Genomic DNA, 25,992 nt, shown 5'->3' on the forward strand with positions numbered 1-25,992 from the left:
TTTGGGTTTTTTTGTTTCTTGGGTCGAATTTGACACATCTACCCCTTAAGAATCATTTGTGTCACAGAGTATTCCGTATTTATTAACACAGAGCGGATTCTCATTCAATCTCCTATGTATCTGTGATTATTCCTCTTTTTTCATCCTACCCTTCACTCTCTTTTTTTAAAAAATAGAGTGACTTATAATAACTCCCCCCACAGCCCTTGAATTATAAATTAACGTCCCTTTTTTTCTGCTTTACTATCTGCTTTTTTTTGTTTTCTTCAATTGAGTTCTTAAGCCAATTCTCTATCACATCTGTCTACACACCTACCTATCACTTATCAATCGACCTGATTTGGATTCCCGGTCTTTTAAAAATCCTAATTCTTTACGTTTCCCCCGAACGCGCGTTCCCACAGCTCGCTCTGGCAGCGGCCGCCCGGGTCTCTAGGCGACCAGCGTTCCTACGACGCCGCACACTGCGTGCCGCGGAGCCTCCTGGGAAGTGTAGTTCGGCAGCTCCTTCCCGTCGCGCACGCGCAGCGCACGCAGCACGTTTGGCCGTTCTCTTTGTCTTTCGCCGCCACGCGAGAGGCCAGTGGGCGCGTGTCCGCGTGCTCGTGCGCGCGCGCGGTTCCCCAGCCAAGCTCCGGGCCGTCGGGATCTCGCGGGTCCGCCCGGGTCGCGCAAAGGCTGGGGGCGGGGCGGTCACGTGGGTCCCGGTCCCGCGCGTCCGTGGTTCCGAGGCCTTTTTTGCAGGTTCCGGGGCTGGATTCCTGTGGGGCGGGCGGCGGGGGCTGAGGGGACCCGCGGGGGAGGGGCTGGGGGTCGTGCCAGGGCCGCCAGTGGGCGTCAGCGCTTGGGCCGGGGTCTCCGCGGCTGGGGTGCGGTGGGCACCGGTGGCCCCCGGGGATCGGGGGGAGGCCCTTCGTCCGCCGCGGCCGGTGCTCGTCGCGCCGGGGCGTCTCCTGCCAGGCCGGCTTGGAAAGGCGGTGCCTCCCCACGCGCGTCCCTGCGCGTCCCCGGCCGCGAGCCCTGGGCAGGCGCGGTCGGAGCGCCGGGACCCACGGCGGGTCGGGGAGCGTCCGGCGAGTGTCCGCGGCGTGACCCGATTGGTGGGCTTGTGTCGCCCCTCCACCCTGGCTCCACCCAGCTCGCCTCTGCCTTTATCAGGAGGGTTTTTCCGAGGGTCCTCCACTAACGAGAACCCCCAAACAACTTTGACAGTAGCTGGCGGGGTGGGCACCGCGTTGCCTCAAGGCCTTGTCTCTGACCTGGACCCACGTCTGCCCCTTGGAACAACAGCCCATTCACGATTTCTGGGTCTCAGGCTTTTCATCTGAAAATGAGGGAATGGAAAGAAGTGACCTTTTCTGCCCTAGCCCGGAGGCTTTTTGCTGTCATCAAAACGTACATTAGTTTATGTTATTTATTATTTACTGTTTACTTTGTTTCAACCACGTGGCGCTGGACTGAAACTGCTCTGCTTGCCTGTTTTCTTGGGTTAAGGACTTTAAAATATGTTCACTGTAGTTAATTTAGAGCATCTTGATAAACAGATTCAAATGAAAATCATTCATGATCCCATCAACAGGAAACAGTCACTGTTAACATTTTGTGCATTTATTTTAGTCAAGAAACGTGTGTATGTTTTGAATACACCTTACGTGTTCCCTTTAAAAAAAAACAAAATTGAGAATATGCTGCAAATCCTGCTTAAAGCCCTTAGAGTATATCACAGATATGTTAAGTTGAAATATTTTGTCCCAAGTGGGGAGTTTAAACTTACCGGGGAAGTTTTTTTCAACTTGCCCCTGAGAACTTAATCTTTCTCTTGTTATTCTCCTTAGTCTGACCTGGTGCCATCATTTCTGGACAGGAGACTGTGTCATGCGTGTACTGGGACTCTAAACAGGGACTCCCAAGGCCTTTGCCCACCCCTCCCAACACAGTTGTTGAGGGCCTGTGGTCACAGGCTCTGGGGTGGGCTGCATGGGACCAGTGGCCCAGATCTGCCACTTCCTGTGTATGTCATCTGTTTTCGGCATGTTATTGAACTTCTGTGCCTTATTGCTTCTTCTGTGATGAGAACTGAATGCATCAAAAAAGACAGTATGGTGTGTAGAACATCTGGCACATAGTAGGTGTAAGTAAAAGTTATTTTTTTCATTATTCTTTCCCTTTCCCTTGCAATTCCACAGAATTTGATGCTGAGTGGGAGCTACAGGATGATGATGAAGGTGCCCCTTCCTCCTGCGGGTAAATGTGAGTGCGTGGCAGGGAGAGCTGCAGTGCTCGGCGGGAAACTGCTGAGGTAAAGTCACACCGTGAAGTTAAAAGGGGCCAAATTGTACAACGAAGAGCGGGCATAGGCTTCCATTTGCTGAAGGGACACATAAGAGTCAAGCGTAAGAGCACTCAGGGAGAACTTCTCCCTCCAGGGCCAACTTGCAAAAACATTTGTTTAAATTAAAGGAAAATAAGGTCCAATCTGTAGTGTGCTGAGCAACTAATATATCAGAAATATTTTAAAACTACCACACTGATGGCGTGTCACACTCTGTCCACCTCACATTCTCAACTCTGTGTGTTCTCCGCAAAATCTGCCTCATTTTGACATAAGTGTCTCTATTCTTGATAAGTTTTTGCTGAAATCCAGCTAAACTTTGCCAAATAGTCTTTGACAAAACTACAAAGGAAATTTAAAAATCACACTGTGAATTTGGCTGTCTGCTTAAGGAAATGGTTTGAATGTAAACGTAGTTTTATTTGTCAGAATACCGGAGTTTTTATTACATGAAATGAGATGACGTGAAAGCATAATGCAAAGGAAATGACGTATTCATTGTAGGTATATTTTCCTTGTCTGGGGTGTGTGTGTGTGTGTGTACATATGTGTACATGAATACACACAAGTGACATTATGATTTTGGTAGTGAATACCTTGAACAAGAGGTAGCAAGAAAGAGAAATAACATTCCATTTCTGATATTTAGTAATTGTGCAATTATGGGCACATTCTAAGTGTCAGTTTTCTTTCTATAAAATGGAGATTTTGTTAAATGCCTTTTGGGTTGTCTGTGAGGGTTAAATTGTAAAGTGCTTAGTATTTTGTCTTATACAGAGAAAGCACTCAGATGTTAGCTATTATTATTACAAGGAACTAGTCACTTTGCTTTTAATATCTTATTTATTCCTCAGAATCCCAGTGGCATAATGATTAAAGAATAATCCTCCAGAAATATATAACCTCTTTGCATCAAACAACATAGCTTTAAGCATACAGTCAACAGAATTGCAAGGAAAAACTGACCAATCTGTAATCATATTGGGAGAGTTTAACACACTTCCTTCAGAAAATGATAGGATTGGCAGACATAAATTAGGAAGGTTATAGAAAATTTTAATAGGAAACTAAGGCTCAGAAAGATGAGCCTTAGTTTCCTATTTGTTTTTCCCCAAAGTCACAAAGCCAGCAAAGGGAAAAGGTTGATTGAAACTCAGATCTGTTATAGTACAAATCACATAAGCTTTCCAAAATTCCATCTGCCTAACACAGAGCTGTCTTGTCCTTCACAGCACCTGTTCCTCAGTGTCCTCAGTGGACACTTACTGGATCTCCGAATTACTTACTGCTGGTACTTCTTTATTTGTGTGCAGAGACTTTTGCTGTTCTTTTACGTTACATTCTGTTTCTTTCCCTGGTAGTCCTGTTTCAGTTATATAGGAAACACACTCTGGCCTTAGATGATCATGAATTCCTAGTTCCTATCAAGAGAGGAAAGGATTTTCGGTGCAGCGTGAATATACCAGTTGAAGTTCGTTTGTCCCCAAGTCCACAGATCCTGGTTCCACACAAATAAGCCTGCTCGTGTGAGATAAGAAAGGCGTTCCCAGAAGCAGAAATTCATTCCTAGTGTGAAAGACCTCACACCAGAGCTTCGGGGCAGAAGCAGAGGCTGCAGGACAGAACAAATCTCAGACTTGCTACTCATCTTGCAGCAAAAATGACCATGTTACAGGTGAGTTCATGTTTATTCCTCATTATTTTTCCAGGGAATTAGAAGAGGTGTGTAAGACCGCTAGTGAAAAAGGAAAGAATAAATGGTTAAGAAATGAGGGGAAAATACCCTCAGAATGGAAGATCCAAGTTGGGACAAAATTGAAGCAGCGGTACGTTAACTATAGGGCCTTGAGAAATTCTTAAAGTTTCAATTTTTATAAGCCTTACTGTCCTACATAATTACTGAATTTGAGCTGTAAACTTGGTTCTCAAATTTTTTGACAGGTGTAATGAGTATGTTTATATGAATTGCATTATCCAAAGGAAAAAGCAAAGTGATTCTTCATAGAAAGTAAATGTTTCTTGGTCATTCCTTGGTGAAGCCTTTGAATAAATGATATAGTGGGTAATGGCCTTAGGAGAAAGATTGTAATAAATACATGGTATTATAGCCATTTTTCATAGTTTTCCACAGAGTGTGACCCACGGGGAAAATACCAAAGCAGAATTTAGTCCCCGTAATTATTTAAATTATTTATTTACTTCTTTAGTTGTGAAGCAGAATTCACATGGAGAAAAGTTCATAAAATGTAAAAGTACAGCTTAATGTATTATCAAATGAATACCCATGAAGCCACCATTTCATTTCAAGAAATAGAGCATTCCCGGCCCAAATGAGGCCCTTCCTGTGCCCTCTCCCAATCACAACTTCTCTCTCCTGACAGACGGAGCCAGGACTCCATCTTTTGTAACCATTTCCTTGCTTTTCTGTATAATTTTACTCCTAGGTGTTTATCCTTAAACACTGCCATTTGGTTTTGTCTGCTGTTGTGTATACTCGTTTGTGTTTTGCTTCTGTCACTTAGCAATTGCAGCCTTCTCTCCAATTAAGGTAGCTTCTCAATATCACCAAATCCAGCCATTAACAAATTTCCAGTTGTCTCATAAATTGTCTTCTGTTTGAATCAGAATCTAAGTAAAGTTCATACAGTACAGTTGATTGATCTGTCTCTGAATCTTGGCTCTGCCTATTTTTTTCTGTCCAAACTATCTGTTGAGGAAGCCAGGCCATTTATCTGTAGTTTCCCACGGTCTGAAGGCTTTGACTAAGTGGCGTGGTAGGTAATGTCCTCGTTTGACTGATTGCACCCCCCAGTGTTGTTGGTGTGTTCTGCCATCTGTGTTTCCTGTGAATTGGTAGATTCAGAGTTGTCCAGTCCCGAAGCCACCGGCCACATGTGACTGTTTGAACTTAAGTTAATTCAATTAAATCCCTTTGTCGCTGTTGCCACGTTTCAAGTGCTCAGTAGCCACAGATTGGACAGCCACGAATTGGGTGGCACAGGTAAAGAACATTTCCATCGCCACAGGAAGTTCCACTTTGAGGCTTGATCAGATTTAAGTGTGACTTTTTGGCAAGAGTGCTTCCAAGGTCGTGGTGGTACTTGTTTCAGGAGGTGCATAAAGCCCACTTGTCTCTCTTTGTCTTGCTGACGGCTTTATTCTCCTTATTTTTTTTGGTTGTGTTGGGTCTTAGTTGCGGCACACGGGCTCTTCGTTGAGGCATGTGGGATCTTTTTGTTAGGGCGCTCGGTCTGATCGGGTTTCTGTCTGGTTGTGCCGGGCAGGCTCCAGGGTGCGTGGGCTCTGTAGTTTGCAGCATGAGGGCTCTCTCACTGAGGCGCATGAGCTCAGTAGTTGTGGCGCGCGGGCTTAGTTGCTCCATGGCACGTGGGATCTTAGTTCCCCGACCAGGGATCGAACCCGTGTCCACTGCATTGGAAGGCAGTTCTTTACCACTGGACCACCAGGGAAGTCCCTTGCTGATGGCTTTAAAGGATCGTTGCCCAGATGGATTATTTCATTAGGGGCTGCAAAATGGTAACACCCCCCTTGTAACATTTCTTTATTAACTAGAATGCAGCTTTGTAGCATGACAAGATATATCAAGGGTCAGTTTGTACATTTTCTGCCCCAGAACTGCAATTAGTATCTTAAAATTTAGTCATTAGTTTTAAAAGTGTTTGTTGCCAAAACATGGAAATATACTAGATTTTGGCATATTGACTTGGTATTCAGGAACTTTGTAAGCCCATTTACTAATTCTAATAATTTTTCTTTAGATTTGGTTAGATTTTCCATGTTTATAAAAATATCAGCAATACTTTTTTTTTAGTACAAAAATTCTACTGACTTCCTAGTTTGATGAGACTTTCTATAACAAATAATTGTTGATTATTTTTCAATTTTTGGTGTGTTCATTTTGTTCTTTGTTTCATCTGTTTGTTCTTTTTCATACTTTTATATTCTTATGAAATCTAGTCCTTCTTTTTGAAAAATGTAAACGTGCTTTTTAAAAACTCTGTTAGATTCTTCTGTTATCTGTAGTTCTTGTTATATACATTCTTCCATTTACAGATATGCTTTATCTGCATCTATCGAGGTGATACTATGTTTTTCTTAATCTGTTAAGGTAGTAAATATCAGTGATTTTTAAAAAAAATGTTAAATCAACCTTGAATTTTTGGGATAAACTCCAGCTTGGTCTTGATACATTTTCTTCTTTATGTTTTGCTCAATATAGTAGTTTGGTAACATTGTTTAGGATTTTCACATCAGTGTTCATGTGTAAGTAGGCCTTTGCTTTTCCCTTCTTGCAATACCCTTATTGGATTTTGTTATCAAGGTCATGTTAGTATCAAAAAGTTTATCAAAAGTTGCTTCCATATTCTATAAGAGTTTAGTGAAATTGGAATTATTTCTGCATTAAATGTTTACCGAATTAACTGGTAAAGCCATTTTTTTGTGAGAAGATTTAAACTCAGGGAACCAACGTTTTCCACATGGCCAATGCATGATTTATAAAATCATTAGTGGGTAAATGATCCATTTAAGGAGGAAGATAAAACAATAGATTTTAATGTGACAGTGTGAGAAGTTCATTGATATAGTTGAAGATTCTACATTGTAGCTCATCTTTGTGAGACCAGTTGATTAGTTTTGCTGTTTATGAAAGAAGAATATCCACAATTAACTAATTCTAATTGTTGTAAGGCCTTATGGATTTTCTTTATGCAATCATGCCATCTATGACAGTTTTAGATCTTCCTTTCAATATTTATACTTTTTCCTTGCATTATATTGTACTGACCTCCTGGCCAGTACTGTATCTGCAGTACCTTGTAGACTAGAGGTGGCATTGGGAACACCCTTGCCTCACCCTAAGCCTGCACTGTCCACTACATAGCACATCACAGCTGCTCACCTCTGACACCAGTCACCTGGAGTTAGCGCAGACTCTGCAGGGTGAGGGCACCATCCCCAACAAGAGTGCTTTCACTTCAGTTGCCAGCTGTAAGTTTCGGGGTCCCCGGGTCACCTGCACTTCTGACCAATAGGCTGCAAATTTGGGGGGTTCCTATGATCCCCTCAGGTTCACTGGAATAGTTCACAGAACTTAGGAAAGTGCTATACTTAAAACTGCAGTTTTATTATAAAGGACACAAATTGGGACCAGCCAAATGAAGAGACACACAGGGTTAGGTCTGGCAGGGTCCCAAACATGGAGCTTCTGCGACCTCTCCCCATGGAATCAGGGCACATCGCCCTCTTGGCCCATGTCTGTTTACCACCCAAGAAGCTAACATGAGGCAGCAGTATCCGGAGTTTTTACTGGGTATTCATTGTGTAGGTATGATTGATAAAATCACAGCCATGTGACTGAACTCAGCCTCCAGCCTGGAGGTTGGGCTGATAGCGTCTGCCTCAAAGCCCCAACCCTCCAATCAAATGGTTGGAACTTCCAGCATGGGCAGTGCCCACCTGGAGATTCCAGGAGCCCACCATGAGTTACCTGTTCCATAAACTCAGGAGGGGCCCACCACGAATTACAAAGGAAGCTCTGTCGCAGGAACCTGGGACAAAGACCAGACAGTCTTTATTATACAACAGGTAGCCATTAGCTACACATGCTCTTTAAATTTAAATTAATTAAAATTAAATAAAATAGAAAAGTCAATGCCTAGTCACCTTTGAAGTATTCAGTAGACACTGGTGCCTAGTGGCTACTGTATTGGATGGTGCAGCTATAGAGCATTTTAGTCGTCACAAGAAATTCTGCTAGACAGTGCTGTTCTAGTCCTCAGAGAGCAAGTACTCAGTGTTTTACCATAAAGTATGATGCTACTGTACATATTTTGTAGATTATGATTATCAGATTAAATTTTCTTCTATTCCTAGTTTGTTGATAGTATTTTACAATGAACAGATTTTCACCGTATGTCTTTTCTGCATTTTGAGGTGATAATGGCTTTTCTCCTTTATTCTGTTAATATGACAGGGATTTCTGAATCGGTATCTTGCACAGCTGAAGCAACCCTCATTTGGTCATGTTATACTTTTTATGCATGGCTATATTCAGTTTGTTAATATTTTGTTAGGAATTTTGATTCTATGAGTTATTTGCTTGTAATGTTCTTTTCTTGTTGTGTTCCTGTCTGATTTGGGATTAGAGGTCTGCTGGCCTTATAAAATGAGTTGAGAAGTTTGCACTCTTTCTCTGTTCTCTAAAAGAATTTATGTGAGATCATTTTATTTATTCCTTAAATTTTGGAAAGAATTCACCTTTGAAGCCATCTAGACCTTGAGTTTTCTTTGAAGGAAGGTTTTAAAATGTGAGGGTTAATTCCTTTAACAGTTATAGACTAATTCAGACCTTTTTTCTTGTGTCACTTTTGAGTAGATTATTTTTCAAGAAATATATCTGTTTCATCTAAGTTGTCAAATATGTTGGCATAAATTTATTAATATTATATTATCTTTTTAACGGCTTTATTGGACTATGATGTCAGTAGGATCCACCTATCTTAAGTGTACAATTCAGTGATTTTTTTTTTTTAGTAACCTTATGTTGTATAACCATCATCACAATCCAGTTTTAGAAGGGTTCCATCACCCCAAGAGAATCTTTGTGACATTTGCAGTCAGTTCCTCTTCCCATCCCCAGCCTGAGGCAGCCACTAATTTGCTTACTCTCTATATAGGTTTTCCTTTTGGGCATATCATATAATGGATTTATATAAATGTGTAATCGTTTTGTGTCTAGCCTCTTTCAATAAGTATAGTATTTTTGAGGTCCATCTATGCTTTAGCATATGTCAGGAATTCATTCTTTTTATTGTTGAATAGTATTCCATTGTAAGGATATACCACTTTTTATTTATCCATTCACCACTTGATGGACATTTGGAATATTTACACGTTTTGTTGGTTATAAGTAATACTAACATGAATGATCACGTACAAGTTTGTTTTTGTTTTTGTTTTTTTAATATATACATATATTTTAAATTAATTTATTTATTTTTGGCTGTGTTGGGTCTTCGTTTCTGTGCGAGGGCTTTCTCTAGTTGTGGCAAGCGGGGGCCACTCTTCATCGCAGTGCGCGGGCCTCTCACTATCGCGGCCTCTCCTGTTGCGGAGCACAGGTTCCAGACGCGCAGGCTCAGTAGTTGTGGCTCACGGGCCCAGCCGCTCCGTGGCATGTGGGATCTTCCTAGACCAGGGCTCGAACCTGTGTCCCCTGCATTAGCAGGCAGATTCTCAACCACTGCGCCACCAGGGAAGCCCCCTGTTTTTTTTTTAATTGAAGCATAGTTGATTTACAATGTCTTTCAGGTTACAGCAAAGTAATTCAGGTATACGTATTTGTGTATATATATTCTTTTTCAGATTCTTTTTCATTATAGGTTATTATAGGATATTGAATATAGTTCCCTGTGCTATACAGTAGGTCCTTGTTAGTTACCGATTTTATATATAGTAGTGTGTATCTGTTAATCCCAAACTCTGAACTTATTCCTCCCCTCCTTTCCCCTTTGGTAACCATAAGTTTGTTTTCTATGTTGGTGAGTCTATTTCTGTTTTGTAAATAAGTTCATTTGTATTACTTTTTTTAGATTCCACATATAAGTGATATCATATATTTGTCCTTCTCTGTCTGACTGACTTCACTCAGCTAAACCTTGTCAGTCACATTGTTTGCAAATATTTTTTCCCATTCTGTAGGTTGTCTTTTTAAAAAATAATTAATTAATTAATTAATTAATTAAGTTTTGGCTGCATTGGGTCTTTGTTGCTGCGCGCAGGCTTTCTCTAGTTGCAGCGAGCAGGGGCTACTCTTCATTGCAGTGCATGGGCTTCTCATTGTGGTGGCTTCTCTTGTTGCGGAGCACGGGCTCTAGGTGCACGGGCTTCAGTAGTTGTGGCACGCAGGCTCAGTAGTTGTGGTTCGCGGGCTCTAGAGAGCAGGCTCAGTAGTTGTAGCACACGGGCTTAGTTATTCCTTGGCATGTGGGATCTTCCCAGACCAGGGCTCGAACCCGTGTCCCCTGCATTGGCAGGAGGATTCTTAACCACTGTGCCACCAGGGAAGTCCCAGTGGGTTGTTTTTAATTTTGTTTCTGGTTTCCTTTGCTGTGCAAAAGCTTTTACGTTTAATTAGGCCCAATTTGTTTATTTTTGCTTCTATTTCTTTCCATTACTTTAGGAGACAGATCCGAAAAAATATTGCTGCAATTTATGTCAAAGAGTGTTCTGCCTGTGTTTTCCTCTAGCAATGTTATAGTATCTGGTGTCACATTTAGGTCTTTTAATACATTTTGAGTTTATTTTTGTATACGGTTAGAGAACCTAATTTCATTCCTTTACATGTAACTGTCCAGTTTTCTTAGCACCACTTATTGAAGAGACTGTCTTTTCTCCATTGTATATTCTTGCCTCCTTTGTTGTAGATTAATTGACCGTAAGTGTGTGGGTATATTTCTGGGCTTTTTATCTTGTTCCATTGATCTATATGTCTGTTTTTGTGCCAGTACCATACTTTTTTGATTACTGTGGCTTTGTAGTATAGTCTGAAGTCAGGGAGCTTGATTTGTCCAGCTCCGTTAAAGATTCTTTACTGGCTATTTGGGGTCTTTTGTGTTTCCATACAAATTTTAATACTGTTTGTTCTAGTTCTGTGAAAAATGCCACTGTTAATTTGATACGGGTTGCATTGAATCTGTAGATTGTCTTGGGTAGTATGGTGATTTTAACAATATTGACTTCTCCAGTGCAAGAACACAGTGTATATTTCCATCTGTTAATGTCACCTTCAATTTCTTTCATCAGCATCTTATAGTTTTCAGATTACAGGTCTTTGGCCTCCTTAAGTAGGTTTATTTCTAGGTATTTTATTCTTTGTGATGCGATGGTAAATAGGATTGTTTCCTTAATTTCTCTTTCTGATGTTTTGTTGTTAGCATATAGAAATGCAAGAGGTTTCTGTGTACTAATTTTGTATCCTGCAACTTTACTGCATTCATTGATGAATTCTAGTAGTTTTCTGGTGGCATCTTTAGGACTTTCTATGTATAGTATCACGTCTTCTACAAACAGTGACAGTTTTACTTCTTTTCCAGTTTGGATTCCTTTTATTTCTTTTTCTTCTCTGATTGCTGTGGCTAAGACTTCCAAAACTATGTTGAATAAAACAGGTGAGAGTGGGCATCCTTGTCTTATTCCTGATCTTAGAGGGGATACTTTGATCTTTTCATCATGGAGTGTGATGTCAGCTGTGATCTTGTCATATATGGCCTTTATTATGTTGAGGTATGTTCCCCCTGTGCCCACTTTCTGGAGAGTTTTTATCAAAGTGAATGTTGAATATTATCACAAGTTTTTTCTGCATCTGTTGAGATGATCATGTTGTTTTTATTCTTCCATTTGTTAACGTGGTGTATCACATTGATTTGCGGATATTGAAAAATTCTTGTATCCCTGGGATAAATCTCCCTTGATCATGTTGTATGATCCTTTTACTGTTTCGTTGGATTTGGTTTGCTAGTATTTTGTTGAGGATTTTTGTGTCTATGTTCATCAGTGATATCGGCCTGTAATTCTCTTTTTCTGGAGACATCTTTGTCTGGTTTGGATATCAGGGTGATTGTGGCCTCATAGAATGAGTTTGGAAGTGTTCCTTCCTCTGAAGTTTTTTGGAATAGTTTCAGAAGGATGGGTATTAACTCTTCTCTAAATGTTTGATAGAATTCACCTGTGAAGCCATCTGGTCCTGGACTTTTATTTATTGGGAGTTTTTAGATTACTGATTCAATTTCATTACTGGTAGTTGGTCTGTTCATATTTTCTATTTCTTCCTGGTTCAGTCTTGGGAGATTGTACCTTTCTAAGAATTTGTCCATTTCTTCTATGTTGTCCAGTTTATTGGCATATAATTGCATGTAATAGTCTCTTATGATCCTTTGTATTTCTATGGTGTTGGTTGTAACTTCTTTTTCATTTCTGATTTTATTGATTTGGACCCTCTCCCTTTTTTTCCTGATGAGTAATTTTATCTTTTCAAAGAACCAATTTTTAGTTTCGTTGATCTTTTCTGTTTTTTTTTAGTCTCTATTTTATTTCTGCTCTGATCTGTATGATTTCTTCCCTTCTACTAACTTTGGGTTTTGTTTTTCTTTCTCTAGTTACTTCAGGTGTAAGATTGGGTTGTTTATTTGAGATTTTTCTTGTTTCCTGAAGTAAGCTTGTTATCACTATAAATTTCCCTCTTAGAACTGCTTTTGCTGCATCCCATAGGTTTTGGGTCGTCGTGTTTTTATTTGTCTCTATGTATTTTTTAATTTCCTCTTTGAATTGTTCAGTGATCCATTGGTTGTTTAGTGGCGTGTTGTTTAGCCTCTATGTGCTTGTGGTTTTTTGCCGTTTTTTTCTTGTAGTTGATTTCTAGTCTCAACAACATTGTGGTCGGAAAAGATGCTTGATATGATTTCAGTTTTCTTAAATTTACCCAGGCTTGTTTTGTGGTCTAGCATGTAATCTGAAGAATGTTCCACGTGCTCTTGAAAAGACTGTATATTCCGCTGCTTTCTAATGGAATGCTCTGTATATATCAATTAAGTCCATTTGGTCTAATGTGTTCTTTAGGGCCGGTGTTTCTTTATTGATTTTTTTAGTCTAGATGATCTGTCCATCAATGCAAGTGGGCTGTTAAAGTCCCCTACTATTGTTGTGTTACTGTCGATTTCTCCTTTTATGTTTGTTAATATTTGCATTATATATTGAGGTGCTCCTATGTTAGGTGCATATGTATTTACAATTGTTATATCTTCTTTTTGGATTGGTCCCTTGATCATTATGTAGTGTCCTTTTTTGTCTCTTGTAACAGTCTTTATTTTAAAGTCTATTTTGTCTGATATAAGTATTACTACTCTGGCTTTCTTTTGATTTCCATTTGTGTGGAATACCTTTTGTCATCCCCTCACTTTCAGTCTGTGTGTGTCCCTAGATCTGAGGTGGGTCTCTTGTAGACAGCATGTATATGGGTCTTGTATTTTTATCCCTTCAGCCACTCTTTGCCTTTTGATTGGAGCATTTAGTCCATTTACACTTAAGGTAGTTATCAATATGTTTGTTCTTATTGCCATTTTGTTAATTGTTTTGGATTTGTTTTTGTAGGTCTTTTTTTCCCCTTCTTTTGTTCTCATCTCCTGTGATTTGATGACTATCTTTAGTGTTATGCTTGGATTCCTTTTTCTTTTTTGTGTGTATATCTATTATAGATTTTTTGGTTTGCAGTTACCATGAGGTTTTTGTATATCAGACTGTATATATATGTGATTGTTTTAAGTTGCTGATCTTTTAATTTCAAATGCATTTTAAAAACCCTGCATTTGTATTCTCCTCCCCTCACGATTACTGTTGTTGATATCATATTTTACATCTAATTGTTTTATGTATCCCTTAACTGCTTATTGTGGATATAAATGATTTTACTACTTTTGTCTTTTAACCTTCCTACTAGCTTTGTGTGTAGATGATTTCCTACCTTTACTGTGTGTTTGCCTTTACTGGTGAGCTTTTTCATTTCATAATTTTCTTGCTTCCAGTTGTAGCCTTTTCTTTTTCGCCTAGAGATGTTCCTTTTACATTTGTTGTAAAGCTGGTTTGGTGGTGCTGAATTCTTTTAGCTTTTGTTTGTGAAGCTTTTGATTTCTCCATCAAATCTGAACAAGAGTGTTGCTGGGTAGAGTATTCTTGGTTGTAGGTTTTTCCCTTTTATCACTTTAAATATATCATGCCGTATATGGCCTGCTGAAAAATCTGGCCTGCTGAAAAATCAGCTCATGGTCTTACGGGAGTTCCCTTGTATGTTATTTGTTGCTTTTCCCTTAATGCTTTTAATATTCTCTCTTCATCTTTATTTTTTGTCAGTTTGATTACAGTGTGTCTTGGTATGTCCCTTTTTGGGTTCATCCTGTATGGGACTCTCTGCACTTCTTGGCTTAGGTGACTGTTTCTTTTCCCAGGTTAGGGATGTTTTCAGCTGTTATCTTTTCATATATTTTCTCAGGTCCTCTCTCTTCTCTTCTGGGACCATGTACAGGTTTTTGTATGAGCATGTATTTATTTCTCTTGGGTACATACCTAAGAGTGTAATTGCTGGGTTGTATGGTAAAATTATATTTAACTTTTAAAGAAGTTGCCACAGTTCCAGTGTCTGAACGTTTTATATTTCTTCCAGTATGAAGTTCCAGTTTCTCCACAACTTCTTGAACACTTGTTATTTTGTCTTTTTGATTATAGTCATTCTAGTGAACATGAAGTGGTGTCTCATTGTGGTTTTAATGTGCATTTCCTTAATAAGTAATGATGTTGGTCATCATTTCATGTGCATATTAGCCATTTCTGTATCTTCTGTATTAAAATGTATTCAAATATTCTGCCTATTTTTTAATTGGGTTACTTATTTTTTATTATTGAGTTTTTAAAAGAAGCTTTTGGGTCAATTCTTTATCAGAAATAGGATTTACAAATAATTTTTTTCAGTCTGTGGCTTGTCATTTCATTTTTCAGTTATGTTGGTTGAAGTGCAAAGTTTTAAATTTTATTTTGCCACTTCAATAGGAATGCAGAAACCTCACCACTGTCTAGGCCCCTCACCCTCTTTCCTTTATATCGTAACTGTCTTACACAATTACACCTGCATATGCTGAAAACTCCATCAGAAAACATGATTTTTGCTGTCAACCATGAAACATATTTAAAGAACTGAAGAGGAGAATAATGTATTTTATTTGCCCATATATTTGCCATTTCTGTTCTTTCTTTATTCTCGATTTTTTTAAGTTGCCTTCTGGTATCATGTCCATCTGAAGATTTTCCACTAGTAAATCTTCTAGAGCAGGTCTGCTACCCTTGAATTCTCTTAGTTTTTCTTCATAAGAAAATATTTTATCTCACAGTATTCCTTTTTTTTTTAATAAATTATTTTATTTTAGTTATTTTTGGCTGCATTGCGTCTTCGTTGCTGCATGCAGGCTTTCTCTAGTGGTAAGTGGGGGCAACTCTTCATTGCGGAGCGCAGGCTTCTCCTTGCGGTGACTTCTCTTGTTGCGGAGCATGGGCTCTAGGTGCGCAGGCTTCAGTAATTGTGGCACACGGGCTCAGTAGTTTTGGCACATGGGCTCAGTAGTTGTGGCTTGCAGGCTCTAGAGCACAGGCTCAGTAGTTGTGGCGCATGGGCTTAGTTGCTACGTGGCATGTGGGATTTTCCTGGACCAGGGATTGAACCCACATCCCCTGCATTGGCAGGTGGATTCTTAACCCCTGCACCACCAGGGGAGTCTCTCTCATACTATTCCTGATGAATATTTAAGCTGGCTACAGAATTCTGGCTTAGCAGATCTTTCCTTTCAGCACTTCCTTCTGGCCTCTTTGCTATTTAATAAGACATTTGCAGTCATTTGAATCACTGTTCCCTATAAGTGATGTGATTTTGTCTTCATTTTGTAGAAGTTTGGTTGTGATGTGATTGGTCATGGATTTCTTTGTGTTGATCCAGTTGGGGGGTTCACTGAGCTTGTTGAATCTGCAGGCTTATATCTTTTGCCAAATTTGGGGGAGCATTTAGCCATCATTTCTTCAAACTTTTTTTTTCACCATGCTCTTTCTTTTCTCTTTCTGGGACTCCCATGACATGCATTTGCTGTGTCTTGCAGTGACCTGAGCTCTGTTCATTCTCAAGTTTTTCTCTCTTGGTTGCTCAAAATGGGTACTTTCTATGGACCGTCTTTCAGATTCCCTTGCTACTCTCAAAGTGTGTGGTGTGCTGTTTAGGGTCAGGTTTCTTATTTTCTGATGGTATTCTGGATTTTTAAAAAAGTGTGTTTGTGCTTTCTTGTCGTCTTAGGAGACTTTGGGACAGAAATCCATCTTGATCTAAAAATCCAGATACCTTTCTAAAACTTATATTTGGTTATATCACTTCCATCCCGTAAAAGCTCTAGTGGCTAACTGTTAGCAGCAAGAAAGTGGTGTGGTCACCACGTCTGCCCTGCCCCCACTGTGGCCTGCAGTCCAGTCACTACCCCACGCCCTGTGACCTTGTCTGACTGAACTATTTGTACCACCTGAGCCCTCGCAGTGCGGGGCCCCGTATTGGAGCTGCTGTCTCTCAGAATGCTTTTGCACCCCCTTTTCTGTAGAAAGCACTACTAATTTCCTAAAACTCGTTTCAAGCTTCACCTCTTCAGTAGAGGCTGATGTGACCACAGGTGGAGTGCCATGCTCCCTGCTCCTGACCCATGTCATGCCCTCCCTGTCTTTATGTCTCATCTCTTAAAGCAGTTTCTTTTATTTATAGGTGTACATGTTTGCAGCTGTCTACAAACTGGGCAGTTTTTTAGGATACTATTTTATTATCTTTCTTTCACTGCCATCTCTTCTAGTGCCAAATTTGAGGTTCAGTAAATATTTTGTTGGTGGTTTGGAAGATTTAAAGTCGTGTATTTCAGTTCTCATGTAAGTGGAAGGAGGAAAGAATGCATAATGGCATTTTATCCCACAAAATAAGAGTGCAAAAGTAGGGACCCAGTAGACATTCTGTAACTTGCCTTGGTGAGAATGATGTACTCAAGCTCTGGTACTTCTTTCCCACATCACCTAGTGATACCTGCTTCTGATTCACTGGGATTGTGCTCTTACAGGGGTCGTTCTCATTTGAAGATTTATCTGTGGACTTCACCCAGAAGGAATGGCAGCTACTGGACCCCTATCAGAAGGACTTATACAAGGATGTCATGTTGGAGAACTATAGCAGCCTTGTGTCACTGGGTAAGAGAAGCTGCCTAGGAATTCCCTGGCGGTCCAGCAGTTAGGACTCTGCGCTTCGACTGCAGGGGGCAAAAGTTCGATCCCTGTTTGGGGAACTAAGATCCCGCAAGCTGTGAGTGTGGCCAAAAAAAGAAAAAAAAAAAAAAAAAGGAAACTTGCCCAGAGGACCTCATATTGTGTCTAGTACCTGCTGTTCTTTTTTAGTTGCTGAGAGCTCTGGGACTTCCAAAATTTTTAATGATTTTGGACCTAAATTTAGGAGATCAAAGTTTCTGGACTGTGACTTCAGGGAAAGTATTTGGATCTCACCTTCCAATAATGAAGTCTTAATTTCATTGTGCGGCCTCTGAAGCTAATAGTAACAGTGGTAGTGGTAGCTCCTGAGGCATGTAATTTACCGTATTTCACATATCGTGCATATATTGACTCACTTAATCATAAGAGCAATCCTGTGTGGCAGGTGTGTTACTTTCCTTTTTTTTTTTTTTTTTCTAATGAGGAAATTGAGGTAAAGGAGGTTTAGTAACTTTCCCAAGGACTGACAACTAGTAAATGAAAGAGCCCTAATTTGAACCCCGGCAGACCGTCTACAGAGTCTCTGAACGGTTTATGGTTTTGGACTTGAATTATAGAAGTCAAAGATTCTTAGACCTTATTAGCCACTGGGGAGACCATTACCATTCCTCTGAGAATTACTTACTCTGTTGGTATTCAGATGGGTGGCTTCACTGGGTCAACTAATGCCAAACCTTGCTCATTCTTCAGAGGCCCCAGAGGCCAAGCAGTAGGGGCCAAGGCCTTTGTGATTTCCCCTGAACAGGGTATGAAGTTATGAAACCTGGTGTCATCCTCAAGTTGGAGCACGGAGAAGAGCCGTGGACAGGAGATGGAGAAATTCCAGGTTCAGACTCTCCAGGTGAGTGTGTGAGGACCAGACCGAGGGGAGAAGGTGGAAGTTCCGTCTCAGCTGGGTAGGGGTTGGCATCTTTGAAATGTGCCTTAGAGAGCTCTTCTCAAAATCTCCAACCTTTGATGACGATTCAGAACAGTTGATGTGAGCTACTCAGGTAAAGCACATTTACATGTGGCTTCTTTGCTCATAGCTTGAAGTGAAATATTTCCAGCTGGTCTGGGCCATGATGTTATTCCCTGTCTGTCACATCTGAGACTTCAACTTCTCGTTAGGTATTCTGTCCCCTGATGTGCTTAATCTTCTTCTGTCCTCCCTCCTTCTGTGGTCAGAGACACCTGTGCTTGTCCATCAGGGCTTTATTTTCCCTCACTTTGGGCATCTCTGGCATGAAGTGCTCTCTGTTCAGTCTCATTATGTCAGAAAGTGGATTTTCGTTCCTCCCAAACCATTGGTCCATTTCTTCCCTTTTTTTTTTTAAAGGAATGTAGCACAATCATTTTTTTTTTATTTTAAAAAGTTTTTTAACAAATTTATTTATTTGTTTATTTTTGTCTGCGTTGGGTCTTCATTGCTGCACACGGGGTTTCTCTAGTTGCGGAGAGCGAGGACTACTCTTCATTGCGGTGCGCAGGCTTCTCATTGCGGTGCGCAGGCTTCTCATTGCGGTGTGCAGGCTTCTCATTGCGGTGGCTTCTCTTGTTGCAGAGCACGGGCTCTAAGTGTGCAGGCTTCAGTAGTTGTGGCATGTGGGCTCAAGAGTTGTGGCTCGCAGGCTCAGGAGTTGTGGCGCACAGGCTTAGTTGCTTAGTTTATCCCACAGCATGGGGGATCGTCCCAGACCAGGGCTCAAACCCGTGTCCCCTGCACTGGCAGGCAGATTCTTAACCACTATGCCACCAGGGAAGTCCCATCTTCCCTTTTTAAATTAGGTTCTGGTGTGCTTTTTCTGTGGCTTAGACACCATGGAGTACCTGGAATTATCTCTTCCTAACATGTTTTCTTATTATTTAAGTTTTTTGCCCTTTGGAAAACATCTTTTTAAAGACTTCTCAATTCCCACTTAAAACTGGGCCTAATCTTGAACTTCCCAAATTGCTAGATAGATCCAGGTTCTCATTTCCTTTTGTAAGTTGTCTTATGCGACACCACCAAGCATCCAGCAGTGCTCTGATCAGCTGGACCTCCCTCCACTTTCCCTGCTGTGATATTGACTTCAAGGTCCCTCAAAAGCAGACCCTGAGATACTTATCTGAGTGCAAGAACTTAGTGGGGCTGTGACCCCACAGTGTTAGTGGGAGAAGGGGAAGTGAGATGGGGTGGGGGAAGAATGCACAAAGGGTGTGCTGCTGGGAGCCCTCTGAGGGACCAGGAAGCTGGTATCACCCTAACCCTCCTGTCTCTCAGTGACTGAGCACTGCTGCAGGGAACATTAGGGCTCCAGAGTGTTTAGCATCCCTGCACCCGGCCCAGACATGCACTTGCAGCCCACGAAAGGTCTTGGTGGAGAGATGTGGGCACCTGGGGTGGGCCCCACAGTCAGCCCGAGCTGCAGTGTCCTCTGAGTGTAGCTGAGGGAGCAGGTGAGGCTGAGGACCCACGGAGTGAGCCAATGTGGCCTGTTCAGCTGTTTCTCCCTTTCCCCCAAATTGGTGGTCAACTCCATTCAAACTTAATCTACTGTCGGCTTTCTGTTCTTGTTTACAGTGTTTAAATTTTTTTGCAATGCCTAGAGGATAGACATTGTATTCAGACTGGGAAACTAAGCTTTAAAAGGCATTCATTCCCTCAGATAGCATTTCTAGGTTTCATTCAGTAAGCACAACTATAGAAGGGTTCACAGGGTTTTTTTTTTCCTAGAACAAGTCTTGCAAGTAAATGGTCACATCACTTGGCACAAGGATAACCAAGAGAAGCTTAAAAATATGAAACAAGATCAAGAATGTGATGCACTTGGAAAAAATTTCAATCTGAGCATGAACTTTGTTCCTTTAAGGAAATCAAACAGTGAAGATGACATAGGTGGATTAATTTTAAAACATCATATAGATTTACTTATTCCAAAAGCAGATTATGGAAAAACAGAACCAGCTGACTTAAACGTATTTGATAAATTGTTTCTCCATACCAAGACTGAGGAAACTGATACTTGGTTAAAATACTATGAATGTGATAAGTATGATAAAGCTAGCTGTAAGAAGTCACAGATTATCATATATCACAGAACCCGTTTAGGGGAGAAGCTCTATGAATGCAGTGAATGTAGGAAACGCTTCAGTAAGAAATCAAGTCTCATTAAACATCAGAGCAGACACGTAAGAGAAATAGCCTATGGCTGTGGTAAATGTGGCAGAACCTTTCCCCAGAAGTCACAGTTTATTACACATCACAGAACGCACACAGGAGAGAAACCTTACAGCTGTAGCCAGTGTGGGAAAGCCTTCTCCCAGAAGTCACAGCTGACATCCCATCAGAGGACACATACAGGAGAGAAACCGTATGAATGTGGTGAGTGTGGGAAAGCTTTCTCCCGGAAGTCACACCTCATATCACACTGGAGGACACACACAGGAGAGAAGCCCTATGGATGCACTGAATGTGGGAGAGCCTTTAGTGAAAAGTCAAATCTCATCAATCATCAGAGGACTCACACAGGAGAGAAACCTTTTGAATGCAGAGAATGTGGGAAAGCCTTCAGCAGGAAATCACAGCTCGTCACACATCACAGGACCCACACAGGAACAAAACCCTATGGATGTAGCGATTGTAGAAAAGCCTTCTTTGAGAAATCAGAGCTCATTAGACATCAGACAATTCATACTGGAGAGAAACCCTATGAATGCAGTGAGTGTCAGAAAGCCTTCAGAGAGAGGTCCAGTCTCATTAACCATCAGAGAACCCATACAGGAGAGAAGCCTCATGGGTGTGTCCAGTGTGGGAAAGCCTTCTCCCAGAAGTCACACCTCTTATCCCATCAGATGACACACACCGGAGAGAAACCCTTTGTATGCACTAAATGTGGGAAGGCCTTCAGTAGGAAATCCCAGCTTGTCAGACATCAGAGAACTCACACAGGTGAAAAACCCTACGAATGCAGTGAATGTGGGAAGGCTTTCAGTGAAAAATTAAGCCTCACTAATCATCAGAGAATTCATACAGGAGAGAAGCCCTATGTTTGCAGTGAGTGTGGGAAAGCCTTTTGTCAGAAGTCACATCTCATTTCACATCAGAGGACTCACACAGGAGAGAAACCCTATGAATGCAGTGAGTGTGGGAGAGCCTTTGGCGAGAAGTCAAGTCTGGCAACCCATCAGAGAACGCACACAGGAGAAAAACCTTATGAATGCAGGGATTGTGAAAAAGCCTTCTCTCAGAAGTCACAGCTCAACACTCACCAGAGAATTCACACAGGAGAGAAACCTTATGGATGCAGTCTTTGTCAGAAAGCTTTCTTTGAGAAATCAGAACTAATTAGACATCAGAGAACTCATACAGGAGAAAAACCTTATGAGTGCAGTGAATGTAGGAAAGCCTTCAGGGAGAAGTCAAGTCTCATCAATCATCAGAGGACACATACAGGAGAGAAGCCCTTTGAGTGCAGCGACTGTGGCAAAGCCTTCTCTCGGAAGTCACACCTCATACCACATCAGAGAACCCACACAGGAGAGAAACCCTATGGTTGCAGTGAATGTAGGAAGGCCTTCTCTCAGAAGTCACAGCTTGTTAATCATCAGAGAATTCATACCGGAGAGAAACCTTATCAATGCAGTGAATGTGGGAAAGCCTTCTCCCAAAAGTCACAGCTCATTAATCATCGGAGAACTCATACAGTAAAGAAGTCCTAGGAATGGCATTAACACTAGTCTTTGACAGAGATCTTAACCGCATTGTACTTCAGAGGATGCAGTTATGGTAAATCTTCCAGGTAATAGTCGCATCACTTTACATGTCTGAGTCCCTGTTTAGGGTAAGAACTCTAAGTGAGGTTCAGCAGGTTAACATGTTTATTATTACATGTTAAAATGCAAGGAGGAGAATGACCCTATGAAATGCAGTGGATTTCAAAAACCTTTCAGACCATACTCAAACCTTACACAGCAGAGAACTAACAGCAAAGAAGAATGCTGTGAATATCAGGAAGCCTTCCAGAGATCAGATCTCATTAGCTGTCAGAAACATTCCCACTGGGAATGAATCCTAGTCCAGTGAGTTAAGGAAAACTTCATGAACACAGCAAGTGAGGTAATGTTTTCATCAAGAAATGAAGCTTATTGTACACAAAAAGATGCCCTCAGGAATGAAAATCGATGAAAATACTAAATATGGGACAATCTTCAGAAAGTAACCCCACCATATTGTATTCTGTGGGTAAACCTAACAACTTAAAAACATTAGGAATATGTGCCCCTAGAAATAATGCTATAATGGAAAGCCATGCATTCTTTATAGACATGGGTACCAAAAATACCCAATTCTAAATGATATTTAGGCAGAAGTATGACGTTTTAAAAAATATGTGACTAAATTGTGTCACTGGAATATCTAAATAAGAAATTTCTCAGTGGTATGTAATTATGGCTTATTTTCTTGTGTCACATAACGTGTTTTGTATTTAGGAATTGCGTATGGTAATGTAATTGGGAGCATGAGATGCACATGCCTTGTAGTGCCTCTGATGTCTGTCAAGACACACCACATGCCACTGGCTTTTCTGTTTTAATGTTAACTATAAAAATGGTAACTCATACATGTTTTGTTGCTCAGTAAGTAGTATGGGTAATATCACCACATTTCCTTTTCCTTATGATTTGTTGGTTTATAAAAGGGTCTATTGTTGTTACTGACCTTTCTCTTTAGTAACAAAAGCCAACATTATATAAAGTCTTTTGCATCCCCAGAGTCTGAGAAGCAGTTTATATAAAACCTGGTTAACAAGTATTCAAGGGCAGAACCGCAGAACAGCACAAGTGACTCGTGAGCAGAGGAGAGGAGGTGTGTGGACTGCGGCTCTGCGCTCACCCTAAACGGCGGGACCCTCTCCTCATGGAGTGCGGTGCCCCCCTGTGTCGTAAGTGCCATGTCACCCAAGTACAACTTGTATTTTAACTTACTGTGATGAAATAGCATGGATACTGTGTGCTGCTATTATGTTTTTGGTGTTCTGTTAAATATCTTGTAAAAAAATTAGATGCAGAAACCAGTTATTTGAGAATTTTGTGGTGAGAAATATATTTTTGATGTATTCAAGGAAGCGTATTTTGCCTTCCTGCAGATTTCTGTGATTAGTGGACAAGTATTAGGAAACAGGTTTTTTATTATTTCATCATTTGAAATATTTGTGTTTCAACGGCCTTTCACCTGTTACATCATGCACACGGGAAAGTTACCATTGCATAAGTGTGGTTCCTTTTGAAAATGCATGAACTATTCCTGAGCTTATTTAGAATTTTGTAGTAATCTCTCTATAATGTTGCTTGACAAAGTTAACTGTATTTTTTGTGTGATGGTGAAATTCAGAAAAGTCCAGGATTGGCCTTGTTTCCAAACTTGGAAAAATCACGCCTTCTCTCATGCACAAGTTGTTTTATCAGTGTGGTGTATGGTACCTTTGATTCTAGCAGTATTTTTCCCTCTGATTACCAATTTTACATGATGGTTGGAAAATTGGGACTTTTAATGATAGTAATTTTATGAACAATTGTTCCAGAATTTCAACAGCCAGATAATCCTTTTTTTCCACATGGTAATTTTTAAAAGTCCCATTTCCCAAATTTTTATTCATACTCAAATTTATGGACTTCCTACTTTTCTCCCTAATACCTGAAGGTCATTTTACCAGGTGAGGGAAACAGAACTTTGTAAAGGAACAAGTAGTTACAGTGTGGTGTTTTACTTTGTGGTTTTTTCCCATTTTTTCCTTTCCATCTATCCTGGGTCTCTTTCCTCAGCCTAGAGGTTGATTCGTTAGGTCTTTGATTGAGCTCAGGAGTCTGTTGTCTAAAAACTTTCTAATTTTGCTCAATCCTATTCTAGATTATTCTATTAACTATTAAGCACTTAAGCTTAGAACTTCCTTTACGAGTTGATGGAACTTCAGCACTAGCCTCTTGATTGAATCCGAAGAGCAAATGCGTTTTCTAAGGGTCTGGTGTTAGTCATCAGGAGGGCTGATGCTGGCAGCAGAGGTTTTGTTTATCAAAATACCTGAGGTGGAGACCCAGGTGTGTTGTGTAGAATTCACTGGGAGCTCTCTCTTCTGAAGGGTCACAAGAGGGCTCTGATTCTGAAATTGGAGATTCTTAGTGTCGCGTTTTAAAATTACCTTGGTAAACCACAAAAAAATGTGTCTCCACATTTCCCCTCATTGATTCCTACCACAAATGCCACATCAAGAAGAAAGCCACTTTTAAAGTTAGACTGGGTTTACTTGCGGTTTCATGAAGCACAGTAAATTACAGTGAGGTTGAATACGTGAGGGGGAGCATCTCCTTTCCTTTCCTCTTTCACCACCCAGTTCCCTCCACTGGCCTGGGGATGATCCTGCAGAGCACAGTTTCTGTTGTATCCCTTTTACTAAGTAGTAGATCTTCTGGAGGTCCCGTCTGTGAATTTTGAGACCTGTCTCAGGACTGCCTTGTGTTCAGCCTTTCTTTGTGGGCTTTGATATCTTCTGACAGTTATCTGTATGGGTCCATGTGTTCCTGACATTTTGGTTTCAAGAACATCACTTGTAGAACCTCGAAATAAAATGAACCTAAAGAATACCAGATTTATCTACCAATACCTGTATTACATAGCAGAATATACATTCATAGACATTTGGATTCTACACTTGAGACCTCAGTCATTTGGTCATTTATTCCAGCAATACGTGCCCAGGTTGTCAATTTCAATGAGGTTGTTAGTCTACAAACATGGTACCAACAAGCTTTCAGATGTTGAGCACCTAGTCCTGGCCTACATGCTGATAAACTAACTCAACCATGACCCTTGCAGCTGTATGCATACTTTTTGCCCCTTTACTTTCATCCTTTTTTAGTCCATTTTTCGCACTTATACATAGTAGTTATTTTAAGATGCAATTCTGATTATATACGCCTGTGCTGAAGTATCGTGTGGCTAATTGTGGACTTAAGGTGTAATATCCTCATGGTACGTGAGGACTTTTACCCATAATTTCTGAATACTTTATCTTTCCTCTTACACAGTAGTTTTTTGGCTTTCTTGAACTACTCGCAGTTCCTTGAGATTTCTACAATCTCATCGTATGCTTTTTGCAAATCTGCTGCCACCGAAATGCCCTTGTTACTTGTTAACACCTATTCAGCATATGTGAACCTGTACATGTATTTGTCACTGGTGATATTATCATTGCATGTTTTATCTTTCCCATTAGAAAGCTTCTGGAAAGCTGGGACTATCTTGTTTGTATAATTATAGCAACTGAAGCTTTAGTACATAACTGTGGGTGGTGTCAGTGGCTGTGTTTTCTACCACATGGGGAAATGTAGTCTGCAATGAGAGAGAAGAGTGAAGCCACCATGGAAGCAAAGTCATGAGCACCCTGGCTGCGCCCCAGGATCTGGTTCTTGTCTTGATGTCCGGGTTCATCTCTGCCCTTTTTCCTGCCTTGGTTGTTGGATTGTTCTGTGAGATATCCCAAATATCCTTCTAATAAATCCCCATGTTTACTTCAGCTGGTTCAAGTTGTGTTTGTTACAACCCAACTAACAGCGAGGTCAGGCCGTGTCGTAAGTTGGGGCTTCTGCAAGCAGATACTGAGATGAAGTTTGGGGTGCAAGATGTTTATTGAGGATCAACATGAAGTGATGGGAGAATAAAAAGGAAAGGCTTGGTCAGAGGAAGAGGTGACACTGCACTGTAGGTTGTGGAGACCTTGGCCAGGCCAGCGGGGGCACTGAAG

General features: G+C 40.8%; 1 protein-coding gene across 18 annotated transcripts; it reads left to right on the forward strand.

Moving 5' to 3' along the window:
• The first annotated feature begins 506 nt into the window (after positions 1–506).
• On the forward strand, positions 507–25,764 carry ZNF84 (zinc finger protein 84). 18 transcript variants are annotated; one of them, XM_082355094.1, is made up of 7 exons: positions 553–744; positions 1,316–1,395; positions 2,187–2,299; positions 3,821–4,007; positions 17,032–17,158; positions 17,979–18,074; positions 19,929–25,764. In XM_082355094.1, the coding sequence occupies exons 4-7, from the start codon at positions 3,993–3,995 to the stop codon at positions 21,911–21,913; spliced, it is 2,223 nt and encodes a 740-aa protein (XP_082211220.1). In that variant the 5' UTR covers positions 553–744; positions 1,316–1,395; positions 2,187–2,299; positions 3,821–3,992; the 3' UTR covers positions 21,914–25,764. The 18 variants fall into 18 exon arrangements, 16 of the variants coding, with proteins under 16 accessions (XP_082211234.1, XP_082211225.1, XP_082211227.1 ...); XR_014234360.1 differs by lacking the exon at positions 553–744 and having other exon boundaries at positions 785–1,395; positions 19,929–21,993; positions 22,951–25,764; XR_014234361.1 differs by lacking the exon at positions 553–744 and having other exon boundaries at positions 785–1,395; positions 19,929–21,993; positions 22,967–25,764.
• The last annotated feature ends 228 nt before the right edge of the window (positions 25,765–25,992 follow it).

This window comes from Balaenoptera borealis, assembly GCF_965194805.1.
Source record: "Balaenoptera borealis genome assembly, chromosome: 14".
Classification (NCBI taxonomy): domain Eukaryota; kingdom Metazoa; phylum Chordata; class Mammalia; order Artiodactyla; family Balaenopteridae; genus Balaenoptera; species Balaenoptera borealis.